The sequence below is a fragment of the Calonectris borealis genome, chromosome W (assembly GCF_964195595.1).
Source record: "Calonectris borealis chromosome W, bCalBor7.hap1.2, whole genome shotgun sequence".
NCBI classification, from domain to species: domain Eukaryota; kingdom Metazoa; phylum Chordata; class Aves; order Procellariiformes; family Procellariidae; genus Calonectris; species Calonectris borealis.
Genome location: NC_134351.1, coordinates 48,613,372 through 48,633,595, shown reverse-complemented (window position 1 = coordinate 48,633,595; position 20,224 = coordinate 48,613,372). Strand labels below are relative to the sequence as shown.

The 20,224-nt window shown below is 46.3% G+C and overlaps 1 protein-coding gene across 1 annotated transcript in view; it reads right to left on the bottom strand.

Moving 5' to 3' along the window:
- LOC142074831 (protein Hook homolog 3-like) overlaps positions 1–20,224 on the bottom strand; it is a 134,030-nt gene that overhangs the window by 14,426 nt on the left and 99,380 nt on the right. Inside the window, exons 13-15 of the mRNA XM_075135727.1 lie at positions 5,414–5,501; positions 4,143–4,212; positions 1,673–1,813 (exon numbers count right to left, since the gene is read on the bottom strand). Of these exons, the coding sequence (XP_074991828.1) occupies positions 1,673–1,813; positions 4,143–4,212; positions 5,414–5,501 (299 nt within the window). The remainder of the gene's footprint in view (positions 1–1,672; positions 1,814–4,142; positions 4,213–5,413; positions 5,502–20,224) is intronic.

Genomic DNA, 20,224 nt, shown 5'->3' with positions numbered 1-20,224 from the left:
ACCACCTCTCTGGGCAACCTGTTCCAGTGTTTCACCACCCTCATCGTAAAGAATTTCTTCCTTATATCTAGTCTGAATCTACTCTCTTTTAGTTTAAAACCATTCCCCCTTGTCCTGTCGCAACAGGCCCTGCTAAAAAGTTTGTCCCCATCTTTCTTATAAGCCCCCTTTAAGTACTGAAAGGCTGCAATAAGGTCTCCCCGAAGCCTTCTCTTCTCCAGGCTGAACAACCCCAACTCTCTCAGCCTTTCTTCAGAGGAGAGGCGTTCCATCCCCCTGACCATTTTTGTGGCCCTCCTCTGGACCTGCTCCAACAGGTCCGTGTCTTTCTAGTGCTGGGGGCCCCAGAGCTGGACGCAGTACTCCAGGTGGGGTCTCACCAGAGCAGAGTAGAGGGGCAGAATCACCTCCCTCGACCTGCTGGCCACGCTTCTTTTGATGCAGCCCAGGATACGGTTGGCCTTCTGGGCTGCAAGCGCACATTGCCTGATCATGTCCAGCTTTTCATCCACCAGTATATCCCCAAGTCCTTCTCGGCAGGGCTGCTCTCAATCCCTTCATCCCCCAGCCTGTATTGATACTGGGGGCTGCCCCAACCCAGGTGCAGGACCTTGCACTTGGCCTTGTTGAACCTCATGAGGTTCACACAGGCCCACTTCTCGAGCTTGTCCAGGTCCCTCTGGATGGCATCCCGTCCCTCAGGTGTGTCAACCGCACCACTCAGCTTGGTGTCATCTGCAAACTTGCTGAGGGTGCACTCGATCCCACAGTCCTTCAGGAAAAATCTGCTCCAACATGGGTTCTCCACGGGCTGCAATTCCTTCAGGAAATATCCAACTCCTCCAGCATGATGTCCTCCATGGGCTGCAGGGGAATCTCTGCTCCGATGCCTGGAGCACCTCCTCCTTCTCTGACCTTGGTGTTCACATGCTGTTTCTCACTCTTTTTTCTCTCTTCCTCTGCGTGTCCAGCATTTTTGCCCTTTCTTAAATAAGTTTTCACAGAGGCACCACCAACTTTTCTGATTGGCTCAGCTTTGGCCTGTGGTGGGTCTGCTGCAGAGCCAGCTGGAACTGGCTGTGACTGGTCTAAGATTTTTTCTGCTGACTTCGTCCTCACTGATCACAGTATTCTGTGGATGAAGCAAGACACCTAAAACCTACTGCATACTACAGTAAGAGAAAATTCAGTATATAAAATGATGGAAAAGTTTTTATCACCCTAAACTTTCATAAATACTCAGTTTTACAAAATCTAGATCACCTTGACAGCAGCTCTGACACTTGTGAACATACTTTTAAAGAACAAAATAGGAAACAGAAGGGAAGATGGAAAATGTACAGGGAATGAATGGGTAGTAGGGAAGATAAGCGATTCCTTTTGTTACACTTGCTTTACAGAAGGAGAAGCTGAAGTAATACATGGTTCCTTTTGCGAGCCTTTGCGTCATTCCAATTGCAATCTATTACAGAATTCTTCAGCCCACACTGCAGGCTCCAGATACTGGAACAGCATTGAATGTCTGAGTAGACTCACAGGCTGGCTGAGATACTTTTTGATAGGGCTAACCACATTTTTTTACATAAGGAACTTGGCCCTGACAAGTCTGCTAAGACAGAAGTGTATGGCATTGTTAGGAAAGTCACTGGAACAGAGAACAAAACTTCCTTACCTGTTCTCTGTCTCCAATTCATTCTTCCGTAAATTTGTACCATCGAGCAAGTTCTGCAACAAGACGATCTTTTCATTGTCAGAACCTTCTTGGTTCAGCTTTAACATCTTGTTCTCATGCTGAAGGCGAAGGAGTTTCTCCCTAAACAAATAAAATCTACTAGAAGAAGCTTGGCATTCTCTATAAAGAATAAAACAGTTTACCATAGGATGTGTAAAGATAACACAAAGATCTTGACCAGTTTTAGAAACAGATGAAACTACAATTGACTCTTGATTTCCAAATTCAAACTTGATTAAAGAAGCTGCAATTGTACAAAACACAGAAGAGGAACATTGCCTGAGGGCCCTGATTAGATTTGAGAACAAGGTCAGACAAACTGATGGGTAGTAAGCAGAGCTGGGTATCAGGGTATCAAAGGATACAGGTTGTAAACTTAGCTATCAATAAACTGCATGAACCTGGGCGAGTCACTTCCCTCCTCTTGGTCTTCCCCCCCACAGCCCCCATGAACGTCACTGTATTGAGTCTGGCTGGGATGGAGTTAACTTTCTTCATACAAGCCCATATGGTGCTGTGTTTTGGATTTGTGGCTAAAACAGTGTTGATAACACACTAATATTTTGGCTATTGCTGGACAGTGCTTGCACAGAGTCAAGGTTTTCTTTTTTTCCCACTCTGCTCTAGCCCAGCGAGTAAGCTGGGGGTGGGCAAGAGGTTGGGAGAGGACACAGCTGGGACAGTTGACCTGAATTCGACAAAGGGATATTCTATACCATATAACATCATGATCAGCAATAAAAACTGGGGTAGAGGAAGAAGGGGGTGGGGTTTTTTTTTTTTTTTTTTGCTTCCAAGATGGCCATTGTTTGGAGACTGGCTGGGCATCAGTCTGCTTGTGGGAGGTGGTGAGTGATTGCCTTTGCACCACTTGGGTTTTTTTTTCCCCTCTTTCCTTCACCTATTAAACTGTCTTTATCTTGACCCATGAGTTTTCTTGCTTTTGCTTTTCCTATACTCTCCCCTGTCCTTTTGGGGCAGGGCAGGGGAGAGTGAGTGAGCAGCTGTGTGGGTGCTTAGCTGCTGCCCGGGGTCAACCCACAACAGTCACTTAACTTGTTTATTTAGAATAAGTCCAACCAACAGCCCATAGACTGAATCCACCTTGTGAAAGAAACACTTTCACCCAGTCTGCAATTTTTCTCTATGGGATGAGAAAAGATGGTTGAACAGAAAATCTTGTCTGAACAGCCAGATACTCTTTTTGCTAGCTTACAGTGGAGAGACCCAAACTCTGTTGTCATGGAGAAGATAGGAGAGCAGCAGTAGCTGTTCCTATGGGTGGGAGCCCCCTCCCACCAGCAACAGAGGCCGCCTGCAACCTTCACACTTCATTGGAAGCATTGGCAGCAGCCCAGCTCTGTAGATCAGGAAGAAGCAGTCTTCCCAGCTCAACCACTGCTACTGTCCATCTTTCTGAAGTAAGCAAGGAGGCCAAGTTTAGCACCTCCAGACAGCCAGCATAGATGTATGTTAGTCCGAAACCCAGCTTCTGGAGCTGCCGAAGGTAAAGAGGCAGCGAACTCTACATGGCCGTGCCTGGGTATTTACAGCATTTAGGATCCTGTTCTCTCCTATGCAAATCATTTGAATGTTCATGCAATAACCCCCTACTTTTGTAATACTGTCTCAAAGCATTACTTTCCTTCTCTGCTGCTAGAGAACAAAACTGAAAGGAACTACTCTTGTAGCAATGCACAGCAATGCAGCTGGAAGAGAAACAACTTGTTTCTGTTATTACTTACCTAGCAAGATATCCTTTAACTACTCTAAAAAGTTTCTCGAACCCATATGCAGCTATCCAAATGTTGAAATAGTTGTACCAACATTTGCAGAGGAAAAAATGAGCTCCTAAAGAGCTTGCAGACTTCTGAGATGTGAGTGCCCCTTCATGACTTCAAGTTACAGTGATACCAGGCACTCTGGCAAGGCTAAACACAGACTGCATTATCTTAAACCATAGTGATTTTCAGTCCTGTCCCTTCTCTTTCTTTCTAATAGTGCATGGCTGTTCTAATGCCATGATGCAAATGCATTTTAAAATCTATTCTTCATTTTGACAATTTTAATGTTTTTTCCCCATACAATAACAATATATCCCATTGTTACAAATATTTTGGTCTGTTAAAGCACATAAGAAGTTGCAATTGTATGAATTCTTTGCAGGAAGAGAAACCCAACTTGAGGATGAAGGGTTTCTTTGTTTCTCCTTTTGAAACAAGGCAAACTTGAGAGAGGTCAAGTGAATCTTGTCTATAAGCATAAAGGGTGCTGTTGTATGGAAATTCAAAGGGAAGGAGAAGAACAAACACAAATCTTAGAATTTTTCAAACACTGAAAACCAGATGGGAACGGTCATTTATGTGCACATTCTAAGGCTTAGGCAGAATAAAAATATGAGTTAACTTACTTGATTTCAGGAGTAACAATTTCCACTGCTAGACTGTCTGAAGGTTCATGGCTTCCCAGGGGCATCAGTGCTGTGTCAGGAAAAGAAAGAGATATAAAGTTTACCAGGAAGAACAGTAACTTTCTTTTAAAAGACCAGGAATAAACTTTGTTCTATAAGTTGATAGATTTAGAGTAATGCTCTTGAGTAACTGGGAAATAATACAAATGTCAGGCCTCTAGCAAGAAGGAAAGACAAACACAACACAATTTCGAGAACAATCACTGTTCCTATTTTCACCCATTCTGGAGAAGTGATTTTATGGTGGATGGTTTACTGATTGGTTTGTATAAGAATTAAAAAACTGTGCAACATAACACATGGAAATAAACTGCAGCACATGAACAATCATGTAGGCATCAGGAAATTGTTACATACTATTCTTTGGAGATGAGAGAGATGTTGAGCATGACTATTCAGAAATCAAATTCCTGGGGTAGGGAGAAACATTTTCTAAACACACCATATTTGGGAAGAGACTAAACATGAAAAATTTCAGTCAAACTGAAAGTTTCATGAATTCATAAGCATTTGAAAACAAAATAATACCTGTTGTGGTTTAACCCAGCAGGCAGCCAAACACTACACAGCCGCTTGCTCACTCCCCACCCCACCAAGTGGGATGGGGGAAAGAATAGGAGAAAGAAAAGTAAAATTTGTGGATTGAGATAAAGACCGTTTAATAGAACAGAAAAGGAAGGGAAAATAATAATAATAATAATGATGATAGAATATGCAAAATAAGTGATGCACAATGCAATTGCTCACCACCCGCCAACCGATGCCCAGCCAGTTCCCGAGCAGCAATTGTGCCCCCTGGCCAACTCCCCCAGTTTATATACTGAGCATGACATCATATGGTATGGAATACCCTGTTGGCTAGTTGGGTTAGCTGTCCTGGCTATGCTCCCTCCCACCTTCTTGTGCACCTGGCAGAGCATGGGAAGCTGAAAAGTCCTTGACTAGGGTAAATGCACTACTTAGCAACAACTAAACCATCAGCGTGTTATCAACATTCTTCTCATACTAAATCCAAAACACAGCACTATACCAGCTACTAGGAAGAAAATTAACTCTATCCCAGCCGAAACCAGGACAATACCAAAAGTGGGTTTTGAGTTTAGCTGAATTTTAGGTTTATTATCTGCTAAATAAAGACATATCCAGTATTCTCCGGAAGACCTCTGTGTACTTTAGAAAAGATATCTTTAATCTCCTTTTTTGTCTCTTACCTGTAGTGGTGAGTTGACCCTCCTGTGCTTGTATACATCGGAGCTCTTCAATAGTTTCTTTCAAAGAATCTCTTTCTGCTCTTAATCTCTGAATAATAGGAACAACAATAATATTAGTCTTGGCACTACAAATCCATCCTTAACACTAAGCAGATTGCCACAAGGCATAGCATCAACACTTAAAAAAGAATTTATATGCAACTCAAGAGATGATTTTTATGTCAAGGCATTTCAACATATTTCAGAATAGAATAAAGACCAACTACTTCCTGGAAACAGCAATTCTTTAAGAAGGTTTGCTGCTACATATTACACTTGTTGGGCTAAAGATATCAGAATATAAGCTTACAAAATCACAGAATCACAGAATCACAGAATGGTTGAGGTTGGAAGGGACCTCTAGAGGTCATCTGGTCCGATGCCCCTGATCAAGCAGGGCCACCTAGAGATGGTTGCCCAGGATCATGTCCAGACGGCTTTTGAACATATCCAAGTATGGAGATTACACAACCTCTCTGGGCAACCTGTTCCAGTGCTCAGTCACTCTCACAGTAATAAAGTGTTTCCTGATGTTCAGACAGAACCTCCTTTGTTTCCATTTGTGTCCATTGCCTCTTATCTTGTCAGTGTGTAGTCTAATCAAATAGTTAGCTTTTAGGTTATATTGACATTGTTTATCTGAGGGATTAGATGCACCAAGGATGGTGAATCCCAGGAAGGCCCTGGTGAGAAATGAAACAAGACATTATTCAACCTCTGTAGGGAGTTAACTGGGCATGGCCTTGGGGAAGAAAAATGCTAAGTCAGCCAAATAAGGGAGTACCAAGATAAGCACTAAGAGAACAGTAAAAGAAACAACTACTTGAACTACGGGTGAACTATCCTAATTAGCATGGTAAAAAACCCACCCACGGGCAGGAAAGCCCCCTGCCCAACAAAGACCCTTCCCCACTGAATACGTGCAGTAAAAAGAAAGGACACTGTGACTTTAAGTGCAGACGAGGCATACAAGAACCAATAGAAGTAAGGGTGACTAAGTGTAAATGTAAAAAGTACTAACTGTTGCTCTGAACGTATAAAATGCTTACCGTGTGTTAACTGAGCTGTGCTAGCTTTGTGGAGTTACCACCTAGCACCCATCTCTGCGCAGACATGAAAGAAACAAATATCTCGGCTCTGTGTGTGGGATTGGCTTATTGCACACCGGGTAACGAACCCCGCTTGAGGGACAATGACTGGGCGCCACAGAAAAGAGCCTGGCTCCATCCTCTTTGTACCCTCCAGTAGCTCCATATCTCTTTTGTATTGAGAAGCCCGGAACTGGCTATTATGAGCTTTACTAAGTTTGCAGGCTGGAAATGTGGAATTGGTTTTGCTTTCAACATGCATATTTTTAGTTTGGGTTCCCTGAGCTGAAAAGGGACTTCACAAATGAAAAGTCTTGTCCCCAACCTTTAACTATTCATGTGTGAGGTAGCTCTGTGAAGTGAAGAATCAAAAAATGTGATTTACACATCCTTCACTGTGACCCTTGGGTTCAGGAATGTATCCCAATATCTTACTGCATGTCAGAGAGCCTTCGTTGTCACCAGGTGCCATCTACTGCCAACTGAGACACTAGGGTTTCTGAGACTTCTGCACAGGGTTAGCACTGGAGTATGGGAGATTGTGCCCTTCAGCACCAGTAGCTGGAGGCCAGGCAGGATATCCCAAGGACATCTGAAGTGTCACTAGAGGCCTATATTTAAGCTACAGAATCCCACTCCAGAAGTTATTGGAAAACACTTCTATCTCCTCTGGCTTCCGTGATGCCAGTTCTTTATCTGACCTACACAAGGAAAATGAGAACCCATTCTGTTTCTCTCCATATATGGCAGAGGATTTGCTGGACGGTTAAAGCATTTCTTAAGGTGTTCCAGGGCCCTTGTTGCATCCTTGGGTGTGTGATGTCTTATTGTTATCTAGTTCCCTTAAATTATGTTTAACTCAAGTCAGATTAAGGTAAAAATGCAAACAGTTATTCATAACGCTTAAAATCACAGAATCACATAAAGGTTGAGGTTGGAAGGGACCTCTGGAGGTCATGCGGTCCAATGCCCCTGATCAAGCAGGGCCACCTAGAGACAGTTGCCCAGGACCATGTCCAGATGGCTTTTTAACATCTCCAAGCATGGAGATTACACAACCTCTCTGGGCAACCTGTTCCAGTGCTCAGTCACCCTCACAGTAAAAAAGTGTTTCCTGATGTCCAGATGGAACCTCCTGTGTTTCAGCTTGTGCCCATTGCCTCTTGTCCTGTCACTGGGCACCAGTGAAAAAGAGCCTGGCTCCACCTTGTTTTCACCCTCCCTTCAGGTATTTATATACATTGATGAGATCCCCCCCGAGCCTTCTCTTCTCTAGGCTAAACAGTCCCAGCTCTCTTGTGGCATCTGATAGATACATGCACAGCCTTTATCATAATAGGGCAGCCCTACCATCTCTCTCTCTCTCCATTGCACCTCTCTCCCTTGTCTCTCTCCATTGCCTCCCTTATATCTTCCTTCCGGCAACGATCACATGTCTGCTCACAATTCCCTTCACCTGTTTCTGCTCTTGAATCAGCTGGTGCTCATTAGGCCACCTCTTAATTCTTCTCCACATCTCCCCCTTTTTGTTTATGATTTTGTAGCATTGCCAAAGTCCTATCTTATCTTGGCTGAAACTCCCGATTCCAGAATTCTTCTCCACACTCTCTCAGCCTTTCCTCATAGGAGAGATGCTCCAGTCCCTTAATCATCTTCGTGGCCCTTCGTTGGACTGTCTCCAGTATGTCCATGTCTCTCTTGTACTGAGGAGCCTGGAACTGGACACAGGACTCCAGGCGTGGCCTCACCAGTGCTGAATAAAGAGGAAGGATCAGCTCCCTCAACCTGCTAGCAACACTCCTCCTAATGCAGCCCAGGATACCATTTACCCTTTTTGCTGCTGCCAGGTGCCCACTCTATCACTCCCCTCCTCAGCAAGACGGGGGGAAAAAATAAGATTAAAAAATCGTGGGTCGAGATAAAGGCAGTTTAATAAGAAAAGCAAAGGCCGCGCACGGAAGCAAAGGAAACAAACAAAAAAATTATTCTCTACTTCCCATCAGCAGGCAATGTCCAGCCACTTCCTGGGAAGTAGGGCCTCAGTATGCGTAGTGGTTGCTTCGGAAGACAAATGCCCCCTCCTCCTCCTCCTTTCCCTTAGCTTTTATTGCTGAGCTCAATGTCATATGGTATGGAATATCTCTTTGGTCAGTTTGGGTCAGCTGTCTCATCTATGTCCCCTCCCAACCTCTTGCCCACCCCCACTGGTCTTTGTGGGGGGAGTTTGGAGAGACAGCCTTGATGCTGTGGGAGCACTGCTCAGCAGTAGCCAAAGCATTGGTGTGTTATCAACACCGTTCTAGCTACAAATACAAAGCACAGCACTATGAGGGCTGCTATGGGGAAAGTTAACTCCATCCCAGCCAGACCCAATGCAGGCACATTGCTGGCTCATGTTCAACTTGGTGTCCACCAGGACCCCCAGGTCCTTTTCTGCCAAGCTGCTTTCCAGCTCGGTGGCCCCCAGCATGTACTGGTGCCTGGGGTTGTTCCTCCCCAGGTGCAGGGCTTTGCCCTTCCCCTTATTGAACTTCATGAGGTACCTGTCAGCCCATTTCTCCAGCCTGTCCAGGTCCCTCTGGATGATAGCACGACCCTCTGGTGTATCAGCCACTCCTCCTAGTTTTGTGTCACCAGCAAACTTGCTGAGGGTACACTCTGCCCCATCATCCAGATCATTAATGAAGATGTTGAACAGGACTGGACCCAGTATTGACCCCTGGGGTACACTGCTAGTCGCTGGTGTCCAACTAGACTTCGTACCACTGATCACCACCCTCTGGGCCCGGCCATTCAGCCAGTTTTCAATCCACCTCACTGTCTGCTCATCCAGCCCATACAGCTTCTCTAAGAGGATCTTATCTTATGGGAGACAGTGTCAAAAGCCTTCCTGAAGTCAAGGTAGTCAATATCCACTGCTCTCCCCTCATCCACCAGGCCAGTCATTTCATCACAGAAGTTTATCAAGTTGGTCAAGCATGACTTCCCCTTGGTGAATCCATGCTGGCTACTCCTGATGATTTTCTTGTCCTTCATGTGCCTGGAAATGGTTTCCAGGATTAGCTGCTCCATTAACTTCACAGGGATGGAGGTGAGGCTGACCAGCCCGTAGTTCCCTGCGTCCTCCTTCTTGCCCTTCTTGAAGATAGGAGTGTGTACTGGTTTTGGCTGGGCTACAGTTAATTTTCTTCATAGTAGCTTGTATGGTGCTGTGTTTTGGATTTATGACCGAAACAGTTTTGATAAATCCCCCATGTTTTAGTTTTTACTGAACAGTGCTTACACAGAGTCAAGACCTTTTCTGTTTCTCATACTACCCCGCCAGCAAGCAGACTGAGGGTGCACAAGAAGTTGGGAGGCGACACAGCTAGGACAGCTGATCCCAAATGACCAAAGGGATATTCCCTACCGTATGACATCATGCTCAGCAATAAAAGCTGTGGGGAAGGAGGAGGAAGGGGAGATCTTCGGAATTATGATGTTTGTCTTCCCAAGTAACCGTTATGCATGATGAAGCCCTGCTTTCCTGGAAACAGCTGAACATCTGCTTGCTGATGGGAAGTAGAGAATGAACTCCTTATTTTGCTTTGCTTGTGTGTGCAGCTTTTTCTTTCCCTATTAAACTGTCTTTATCTCAACCCACGCACTTTCTCTCTTTTACCCTTCTGATTCTCTTCCCCATCCCACTGCAGGGGGAGTAAGCAAGCAGCTGTGTGGTGCTTAGCTGCCTACCAAGGTTAACTCACAACAGAGTGACATTTGTTTTCCTCTAGTCCTCAGGCACCTCTCCCAGTCACCATGATCAATCAAAGATTATTGAGAATGGCTTCACAATGACATCTGCCATGTCCCTCAGCACCCATGGGTGCATCCCATCAGGGCCCATGGAATTATGTATGTCCAGTTTGCTTAAGTATTCCCTGACCTGAGCCTCTTCCGCCAAGGGTACGTCTTCCTTGCTCCCGATTTTCCCTCTGGTCTCTGGGAAATGGGATTCCTGAAGGCTGGTCTTGCCAAGAAAGACTGAGGCAAAGGCGGCATTCAGTACCTCAGCCTTTTTTCATGTCCTGTGTCACCAGGTCCCCCATCTCATTCAGCAGTGGGCCCACATTTTCCCTAGTCTTTCTTTTTTCACCTATGTACTTAGTGTAGCCCTTCTTGTTGCCTTTGACATCCCTTGCCAGATTCAATTCCATTTGGGCTTTGGCTTTCCTAACCTCATCCCTGCATGCTCAGAAAATGTCTCTATATTCCTCCCAGGTTACCTGTCCTTGCTTCCACCCTCTGTAGGCTTCCTTTTTGTGTTTTAGTTTGGCTAGGAGCTCCTTATTCATCCATGCAGGCCTCCTGGCATTTTTGCCTGACTTCCTACTTGTTGGAATGGAGCTCTCTTGAGCTTGGAGGAAGTGATCCTTTAAAATTAACCAGCTTTTTGGGCCTTTCTTCCCTCCAGGGCCTTATCCCGTGGGACTCTACCAAGCAGATCTTTGAAAAGGCCAAAGCCTGGTCTCCTGAAGTCCAGGGTTGCAATCTTGCTTTTTGCCCTGCTCCCTCCCCTCAGGAGCCTGAACTCCGCTATCTCATGGTCACTGAAGCCAAGGCTGCCTTTGACCTTCACATCCCCAACAAGCTCCTACTTGTGGTTGAATATGAGGTCCAGCAAAGCCCCTCTCCTCCTTGGCTCCTCTACCATTTGGAAGGGAAGTTGTCATCGATGCTCTTCAGGAACCTCCTGGATTGCTTCTGCCCTGCTGTGTTGTCCCTCCAGCAGATATCGATGTGGCTGAAGTCCCCCATGAGGACCAGGGCCTGCAAATGTGGGGCTACTTCAAGTAGTCTGTAGAAGGCCTCATTCACTTTTTCTTCCTGGTCAGGTGGCCTACAGCAGACACCCACTACAGTGTCACCCTTACCCACCTTCTCTATAATCCTTACCCATAAGCTCTCACATGGCTCCTCATCCATCCCCAGGCAGAGCTGCAAGCACTCCAGCTGCTCTCTCTTCCCAGCCTGTCCTTCCTGAAGAGCCTGTATCCCTCCATTGCAACACTCCAGTCATGGGAGCCATCCCACCACGTCTCCATGATCCCAACAAGATTGTAGCCATGCAACTACACACAGATCTCTTAACTCCTCATGTTTATTCCCTATGCCATGTGCATTAGTGTACAGGCACTTCAGAAAGGCATCCCAGCATGTTGACATCCTAGAAAGTGTTTGAGGGATTTCTCCATAATGGTGCCTTGTAGGCACTTACTTACTTGCTTACATAAAAGTGCTGGAGGTGAGCCCGCTTAAGACCCATTTTGTTGATTTCGTGTTCCGTTTCTGTCACAAATCAAGAAAATCATGACGCACACTTCAGATACCAGATAGCAAACAGCATGCACTGGGACAACTCACCTGTCTTCCTTTTCCACCCACACATAGTTGGCTCCAAGGGAAAAGCAAGTGAGCTAAGATACCATAGGCTACTTTTCCCTTACCAAGGTGTCATGGTTTAACCCGGCAGGCAGCCAAACACCACACAGCCACTTGCTCACTCCCCCCCACCACAGTGGGACGGGGAGAGAATCGGAAGGGTAAGAGTGAGAAAACTCGTGGGTTGAGATAAAGACAGTTTAATAGAACAGAAAAGGAAGGGAAAAAAAAATAATGATAGAATAAACAACATCAGCGATGCACAATGCAATTGCTCACCACCTGCACTGACCGATAACCAAGTAGCGATCAGTACTTCCTGGATCATGCCTACCATTCATATACTGAGTATGACGTCACATAGTATGGAATACCCCATTGGCCAGATGGGCCAGCTGTCCCGGTTATGCTCCCTCCCATGTGCTGAGCATGGGAAGCTGAAAAGTCCTTGACTAGCTGGGTACTTAGCAACAACTGAAAACATCAGTGTGTTATCAACATTCTTTTCATACTGAATCCAAAACACAGCACTAGGAAGAAATTTAACTCTATCCCAGCTGAAACCAGGACAGTATCCACCCCTTATTCTATACCATCTACATCAAGCCCAGGTCTCACATTTTCCAATACATTCCAATTAATCACCACCATTTTCCTGTCTTTTGAGATGTATATATACACACACACAGAGATATCATTCCCTTAGTCCATGGGCCATCCCTCTAAAATGTCCATTGAGTACATTCAGTCCATGACTTTGGGCTCCATCTGTCAGAACAGTCCTTCAGGGCAGGAGAGATGGTGTGTGGTGTTGGACTGTTGCATCCTGAAGCCAGTTCTGATTCCATTATCACTGCGCTCATCCGGTTCTATCATCGTTGCACTTTGCTTGGTTTCATCAGAGTTCATTCTTCATTAATCTGGGTGATTCTTACTGCAATACCATTGATAGCAACCATAGAAGTGATGATATACAATATCATATAACAATTAACATAATACGATTCAGTTCATCATACAATTCAGTTCATTGGCTATTTTCACCCAAAATCAAATCCCCTTGAGGTACACACCGGACTTCCCCATCCTTTCGCATTACCCACCAAGTGCACCCAGGTCCTTGAGCAAAAGCAATCCCACGGATGGGTTTTCCCTTGCCAGAGGCAGGAGTAACCCAGACTGTCTTCCCCAGCATATTTCTTATGTGCACGACAGGGAATTTATCCCCCTCTACATCCACCATCCATGAGTCAGTATAAAGATAAAGTACTGGCCATTTTTCTCGTTCAGCAATGTCCAAGGCCAGCTGGATGGCTTTCACCTCTGCAAACTGGCTCGATTCACCTTCTCCTTCAGTAGTTTCTGCAACTTGGCGTATAGGACTCCATACAGCAGCTTTCCACCTCCGATGCTTTCCCACAAGGCGACAGGACCCATCAGTGAACAGGGCATATTGCTTCTCATTTTCTGGTAGTTTGTTATACAGTGGGGCTTCTTCAGCACGCGTCACCTCCTCCTCTGGGGATATTCCAAAATCTTTGCCTTCTGGCCAGTTCGTGATCACTTCCAAGATTCCTGGGCGACTGGGGTTTCCTATTCGGGCCCGTTGTGTGATCAGTGCGACCCACTTACTCCACGTAGCATCGGTTGCATGATGTGTAGAGGGGACGCTCCCTTTGAACATCCAGCCCAGCACCGGCAGTCGGGGTGCCAGGAGGAGCTGTGCTTCAGTACCAACCACTTCCGAAGCAGCTCGAACCCCTTCATATGCTGCCAATATCTCCTTCTCAGTTGGAGTGTAGCGGGCCTCGGATCCTCTGTATCCCCGACTCCAGAACCCCAGGGGTCGACCTCGAGTCTCCCCCGGTGCTTTCTGCCAGAGGCTCCAGGTAGGGCCATTCTCCCCGGCTGCGGTGTAGAGCACATTCTTTACATCTTGTCCTGCCCGGACTGGCCCAAGGGCTACTGCCTGAACTATCTCCCGTTTAATTTGTTCAAAGTCTTGTCATTGCTCAGGGCCCCGTTATCCCAGCATTGGAGCAGCCAGGTAACAATATGCTCGCCTGGACAACGGCTGAAATCTTTCCGCAGCTCACTCAGGGATAGGGATCGGGTGGTTTCTGTCTCATTTATTTCTTCCTCTTCCTCCTCTCCTCCTCCTGATGGCCCTGCTTTTCCATCATGTCTTTCTAAACGACCTGACTTTAGCTTCCAAGATTTCCTTTTATGTATAGGGGCGACTGATACCAGCACAGGTTGGTCCTCTGGTTCAGCTGTAGTACCCGTCGTGGTGGTTGGAATAGCCGCAGTGCCTGTCCCGGGGGTTGGATTGGCCGCAGTGCCTGCCATTTTGTCATCAGATCTGGAGACCTTCCCTCCCCCTTGAGGGTTCTGAATAGTGTTGAACAGGGCTCGGTAGGCATGGGCCAGGCCCCAGCATGTTGCAGTGATCTGGGTCTCTCTGGAATTGCCAAGGTGACAGTATACTTTCTCCAAATATTTTACTAGTTTTTCAGGATTCTGCACTTGTTCAGGGGTGAAGCTCCAGAACAGTGGAGGTGACCACTGTCCTAGGTACTTGCCCATCCTATCCCACACACCCTGCCACTCATAACTATCCAGCCTTGGGGCAGATCTCTGGGTAGTATTCTTAAATAGTTGTTTAACCTTAAACAAGGCCTGAAACACATTCAGGAGTCATAGCAATAGGAACACGCTGGTTTGAACATCCCAAGGATATTCAAAATCCTCAAGAGCTATTGTAATCAGCCTGGAGGAGAAGGGGAAGGTGAAGGAAGCTGTCTCCCCTGTAAATTGGCTCTCCGAGGAGAAGAGGTAAAAAGTGTAATTACTAATAGTGTCCAAGTGATAGCTCCTGAAGAACAGGAATGACGTCAGTGCTGAGTACAATCCCATGACCAATAATTTTATCATACCATAAGCCAGTGTTACACAGTGTAGCAAAACGATAACCTTAATCCATCTCCCAGAGATGACAATCCCCACATAAATACCGACAAACAGCAGTATATAGAGCCAGTAAGGTGCTACATACCAAAACTTCAAGAACAGATCCAACTACTCTGAGAGCAACTAAACCAACATGGTGAACAACGCCTACTAAACTGATATAATGAATGCTTATAACAATTTGTTTTAACCCGCTCGGGTCAGATGTGCTGTTTTCTCAACCCTTCGAGCCCCACGTTGGGCGCCAAAAAGGACTGTCGTGGTTTAACCTGGCAGGCAGCCAAATGCCACGCAGCCGCTCGCTCTCTCCCCCCCACAATAGTGGGATAGGGAGAGAATCGGAAGGGTAAGAGTGAGAAAAAAATCGTGGGTTGAGATAAACATAGTTTAATAGGACAGAAAAGGGAAAATAATAATAATAATACTAATAAAATATACAAAATGAGTGATGCACAATGCAATTGCTCACCACCCATGCTGACCGATAACCAAGTAGCGATCGCTACTTCCTGGATCACACCTACCATTCATATACTGAGCATGATGTCACATGGTATGGAATACCCCATTGGCCAGCTGGGCTAGCTGTCCTGGCTGTGTTCCCTCCTCCCAATCTTGGGAGGGTAGTAGCTTGGTAGCTTCCTGGAGGGTAGGTGTCCTTGACAAGATACTTAGCAACAACTGAAAACATCAGTGTGATATCAACATTCTTCTCATACTAATTCCAAAACACAGCACTAGGAAGAAATTTAACTCTATCCCAGTCGAAACCAGGACACCGATAACCAAGTAGTGTTCGCTACTTCCTGGAACACGCCTACCATTCATATACTGAACATGATGTCACATGGTATGGAATACCCCGTTAGCCAGCTGGGCTGGCTGTCCTGGCTATGCTCCCTTCCATGTGCTGAGCATGGGAAGCTGAAAAGTCCTTGACTAGCCAGGTACTTAGCAACAACTAAAACCATCAGTGTGTTATCAACATTCTTCTCATACTAAATCCAAAACACAGCACTAGGAAGAAATTTAACTCTATCCCAGCCGAAACCAGGACACAAGGAAATCAAGATTCAGTAGACAGGAGAAGGGAAATGTAAGGTAGCTGGGGGATATACAGAGTCAACACAACAGATGAACTACAGTAACTTGACACTGTTGCTTTTCCAACAATGGGAGGTTAGACATCAGTTCCACTTCTTCCTCCTGATCTGTGTCACCGGCTTTGCCATCATCTGAGCAAAGATTCCTTCAGACGTGGAAGGAAAGTAGTTGTTTCAGGCTCAGTCCAAAGACAACTGAAGAACAGTACTGGACCATCCTGGAGTGTAGATACGTTGATTCTTTTGTAGTGTCAGGCCTGTATGCTCCAATTTGCCAGTAAGGCAAAGGAAAAGAAGCTACAGGTAGCACCAGGTTAGTAGCTCAGAAGGATTCCAAGACTCCAACATAAGAGAAGAGGGTGACAATTCATGTAAAAATCAAAGCGATAGTCTGCTCTAGAACTAGGATGTGTCCCATGCCACTAAGAGTTCTAGGACAGCCCTTAGCTCTGTGTAGGTACAGAGTTGTGTTGGCTGGTAGATGCTCACACCAGACACAAGTCAACCCAAATGGATTCAGGACTTGTGATCCCTTTGGCAAACAGCACTTTGGTGAGGTTCATCAGGGGCTTGTGTTGTCTGAATCTTGCATGGTTAATTCTGGTTTAACTGTTGGTTCAACTTGAATATAGTGGGCATGCTGATTGTATGAACAGCCATTTCACAAACCCTTGGATTGGTTTTACCACTGCAGTAAAAAGAGCCACTCAGCAGGGAACACTGCAGAGTTTGATACTGGCAGCCAGAAAATACCTTGAAGTTGATTACTGGAAAGCAAGAATATTTTAAACCTGAAAGATCACAAGAGAAAGAGGCAGCTGAGAACTTGAAATGTCAGGTAGCAGAAAGAGAAGAGTTACAGGTACAGAAAAGTAGTACTTTGAGAACAGACAAAGCACTAGGGCTGCAATCAGTGGTAGAAGTGCTTGTGGCAGATACTGAAGAAAAAGTTAACTCATCAAATTGCATGGTGTCCTGGTTTCGGCTGGGATAGGGTTAAATTTTTTCCTAGTGCTGTGTTTTGGATTTAGTATGAGAAGAATGTTGATAACACACTGATGTTTTAGTTGTTGCTAAGTGCCCTCCTAGTCCAAGGACAGCTCCCATGCCTACTGACTGAGCTAGGTACACAAGATGGGAGGGAACATAATCAGGACAGCCAGCCCAGCTGGCTAATGGGGTATTCCATACCATGTGACGTCATGCTCAGTATATGAACGGTAGGCGTGATCCAGGAAGTACCGATTGCTACTTGGTTATCGGTCAGGGCAGGTGGTGAGCAATTGCATTGTGCATCACTCATTTTGTATATTCTATCATTATTTATTATTATTATTTTCCCTTCCCTGTTCTATTAAACTCTCTTTATCTCAACCCACGAGTTTTTCTCACTCTTACCCTTCCGATTCTCTCCCCATCCCACTGGGGGGGTGGGGGGAGTGAGCGAGCGGCTGCGTGGTATTTGGCTGCCTGCCAGGTTAAACCACGACAGTCCTTTTTGGCGCCCAACGTGGGGCTCGAAGGGTTGAGATAACGATAGATCTGACCAAAGTGTGTTAAGGCAAAATTGTTATAAGCATTCATTATGTTGATTGGTCACAATGTTGATGTATTGGCTGTCAAAGTTGTGGGGCTGGCTCTCAATGTTGGGTCATGTAATACCTTGCTTGCAGTATGTGTTCCCTTTTGTGCTGTTTATCATCAGTCGGAACTGGGCCAAGATTATAATTTTGCTGCTGTTTTATGAGGTGATAAAATCATTGGTCATAAGTCTAATCTGCTATCTGTACTCGGCACTGCCGTCATTTCTGTACCTCGGGAACCACCTCTTAGAAATTATTAGTAATTACACTTTTTTCTCGTCGGAGAATGAATTTAAGGGGGAGACAGGATGGGACACTTTCTCCCACTTGTTCACTTTCCCTTCCATATTGTCAGAAACTCCTTTTTCTTCTATCCTCTTCACAAAGATGTCCACAATATTCCCTGAGAATTTTGAATATCCTTGGGATGTTCAAACAAGCATGTTCATATTGCTATGTCTCCTGAATGTGGTTCAGGCCTTGTTTAGGGTTAAACAACTATTCAGGAATACTGTCCAGAGATCAACCCTCAGGAACAAGAAAAGAGGGAGGGCAAACGGTGTTGCCTCGTCAGGGCGGGCGGAGCGGCGAGTCCCAAGGGTGGCAGGCAGCGGGAGATCAACCCCGACAAGAGACACGGTAGCTACTCAAAACCCCACGACAGGCGCTGCAGCTACTTCAACCCCCACGACAACCCCTGTGGCTACTCAAACCCCGGCAACAGTCACCGTAGCTTCTCCAACACCTGCGACAGGCACTGCAGCCACTCAAACTCTGGCAACAGTCACTACAATTACTCCAACCCCCATGACAAGCACTGCAGCTACCGAAACCCTCACGACGGCTACTACAGCTGAACCAGAGGACCAACCTATGCTGGTATCGGTCGCCCCTATACATAAAAGGAAATCTTGGAAGCGAAAGTCAGGTCGTTTAGAAAGACATGATGGAAGAGCAGGGACATCACAAAGAGGGGAGGAGGAAGAGGAAGAACTCATAAACGAGACGGAAACCACCCGATCCCTATCCCTGAGTGAGTTGAGAGATATGCGGAAAGATTTCAGCCGTCGTCCAGGCGAGCATATTGTCACCTGGCTGCTCCGATGCTGGGATAATGGGGCCAGTAGCCTGGAATTAGAGGGGAAAGAAGCCAAACAGCTGGGATCCCTTGCTAGGGAAGGAGGCATTGACAAAGCAATTGGAAAAGGGACACAGGTCCCCAGTCTCTGGAGGCGACTCCTGTCAGGCGTGAAGGAAAGGTATCCCTTCAAGGAAGATGTTAAATATCGCCCAGGCAAATGGACCACTATGGAGAAAGGTATCCAGTACCTGAGAGAACTAGGCATGCTGGAGGTATTTATAGTGACCTGGACGATGACCAAACGCCCAAAGATCCAGATGAAGTCCAGTGCACGCGACCCATGTGGCGGAAATTAGTACGGAGCGCATGAGCGTCATATGCCAGTTCGCTGGCAATACTGTCCTGGGCAGAGGAAGAAGCACCAACGGTGGATGACGTGGTTGGCAGACTCCAGGAATACGAAGAAACTGTCTCCTCCTCCCTTGTCTCGGCTGTGGAGAAACTGTCCCAGGAGGTCCAGCAACTCGAAGACGATAGGTCCTATTCTCCACCTGTATGGACCAGTATCTCAGCCATTAGGAGTCAGCGTTCTTCTGCTCAAGAGAGAGGATATAGAAGGTACACACCCCGGGGCACCCTGTGGTTTTACCTGTGTGACCACGGAGAGGACATGAGGCAGTGGGATGGAAAACCTACCTTGACCCTAGAGGCACGGGTACGTGAGTTGCAAGGAAAAACAATGACACAAGGGGCTTCTCCCAGGAAAAATGCTGCTCCAGTTTTCAGGAAAACCCTGTCTCACGACGGTCCAGTTTCCAGTGAACAGTTCCCCAGAGAAAGCAGAAAGGCTGATCTTACTTTGGATTGTAACGAAGGAATTCATAACTCGTGTTTGCAAGAAATGAGAAGCAGATACTATGACCAGAACTACAGGGGCCCTGCCTCCAGCCAGGTGGAGGAAAGGGACAACCGGGTTTACCGGACTGTGTGGATTCGATGGCCTGGCACATCAGACCCACAGGAGTATAAGGCTCTCGTAGACACCGGTGCACAGTGTACCCTGATGCCATCAAGCTATAAAGGGGCAGAACCCATCTGTATTTCTGGAGTGACAGGGGGATCCCAAGAGTTAACTGTATTGGAGGCCGAAGTGAGCCTAACCGGGAATGAGTGGCAGAAGCACCCCATTGTGACTGGCCCAGAGGCTCCGTGCATCCTTGGCATAGACTACCTCAGGAGAGGGTATGTCAAGGACCCAAAAGGGTACCGGTGGGCTTTTGATATAGCTGCCCTGGAGGAAGAGGAAATTAAACAGCTGTCCACCTTGCCTGGTCTCTCGGAGGACCCTTCTGTTGTGGGGTTGTTGAGGGTTGAAGAACAACAAGTACCAATCGCTACCACAACAGTGCATCGGCGACAATATCGCACCAACCGAGATTCCCTGATCCCTATCCGTAAGCTGATTCGTCGACTGGAGAGCCAAGGAGTGATCAGCAAGACTCGCTCACCCTTTAACAGTCCCATAT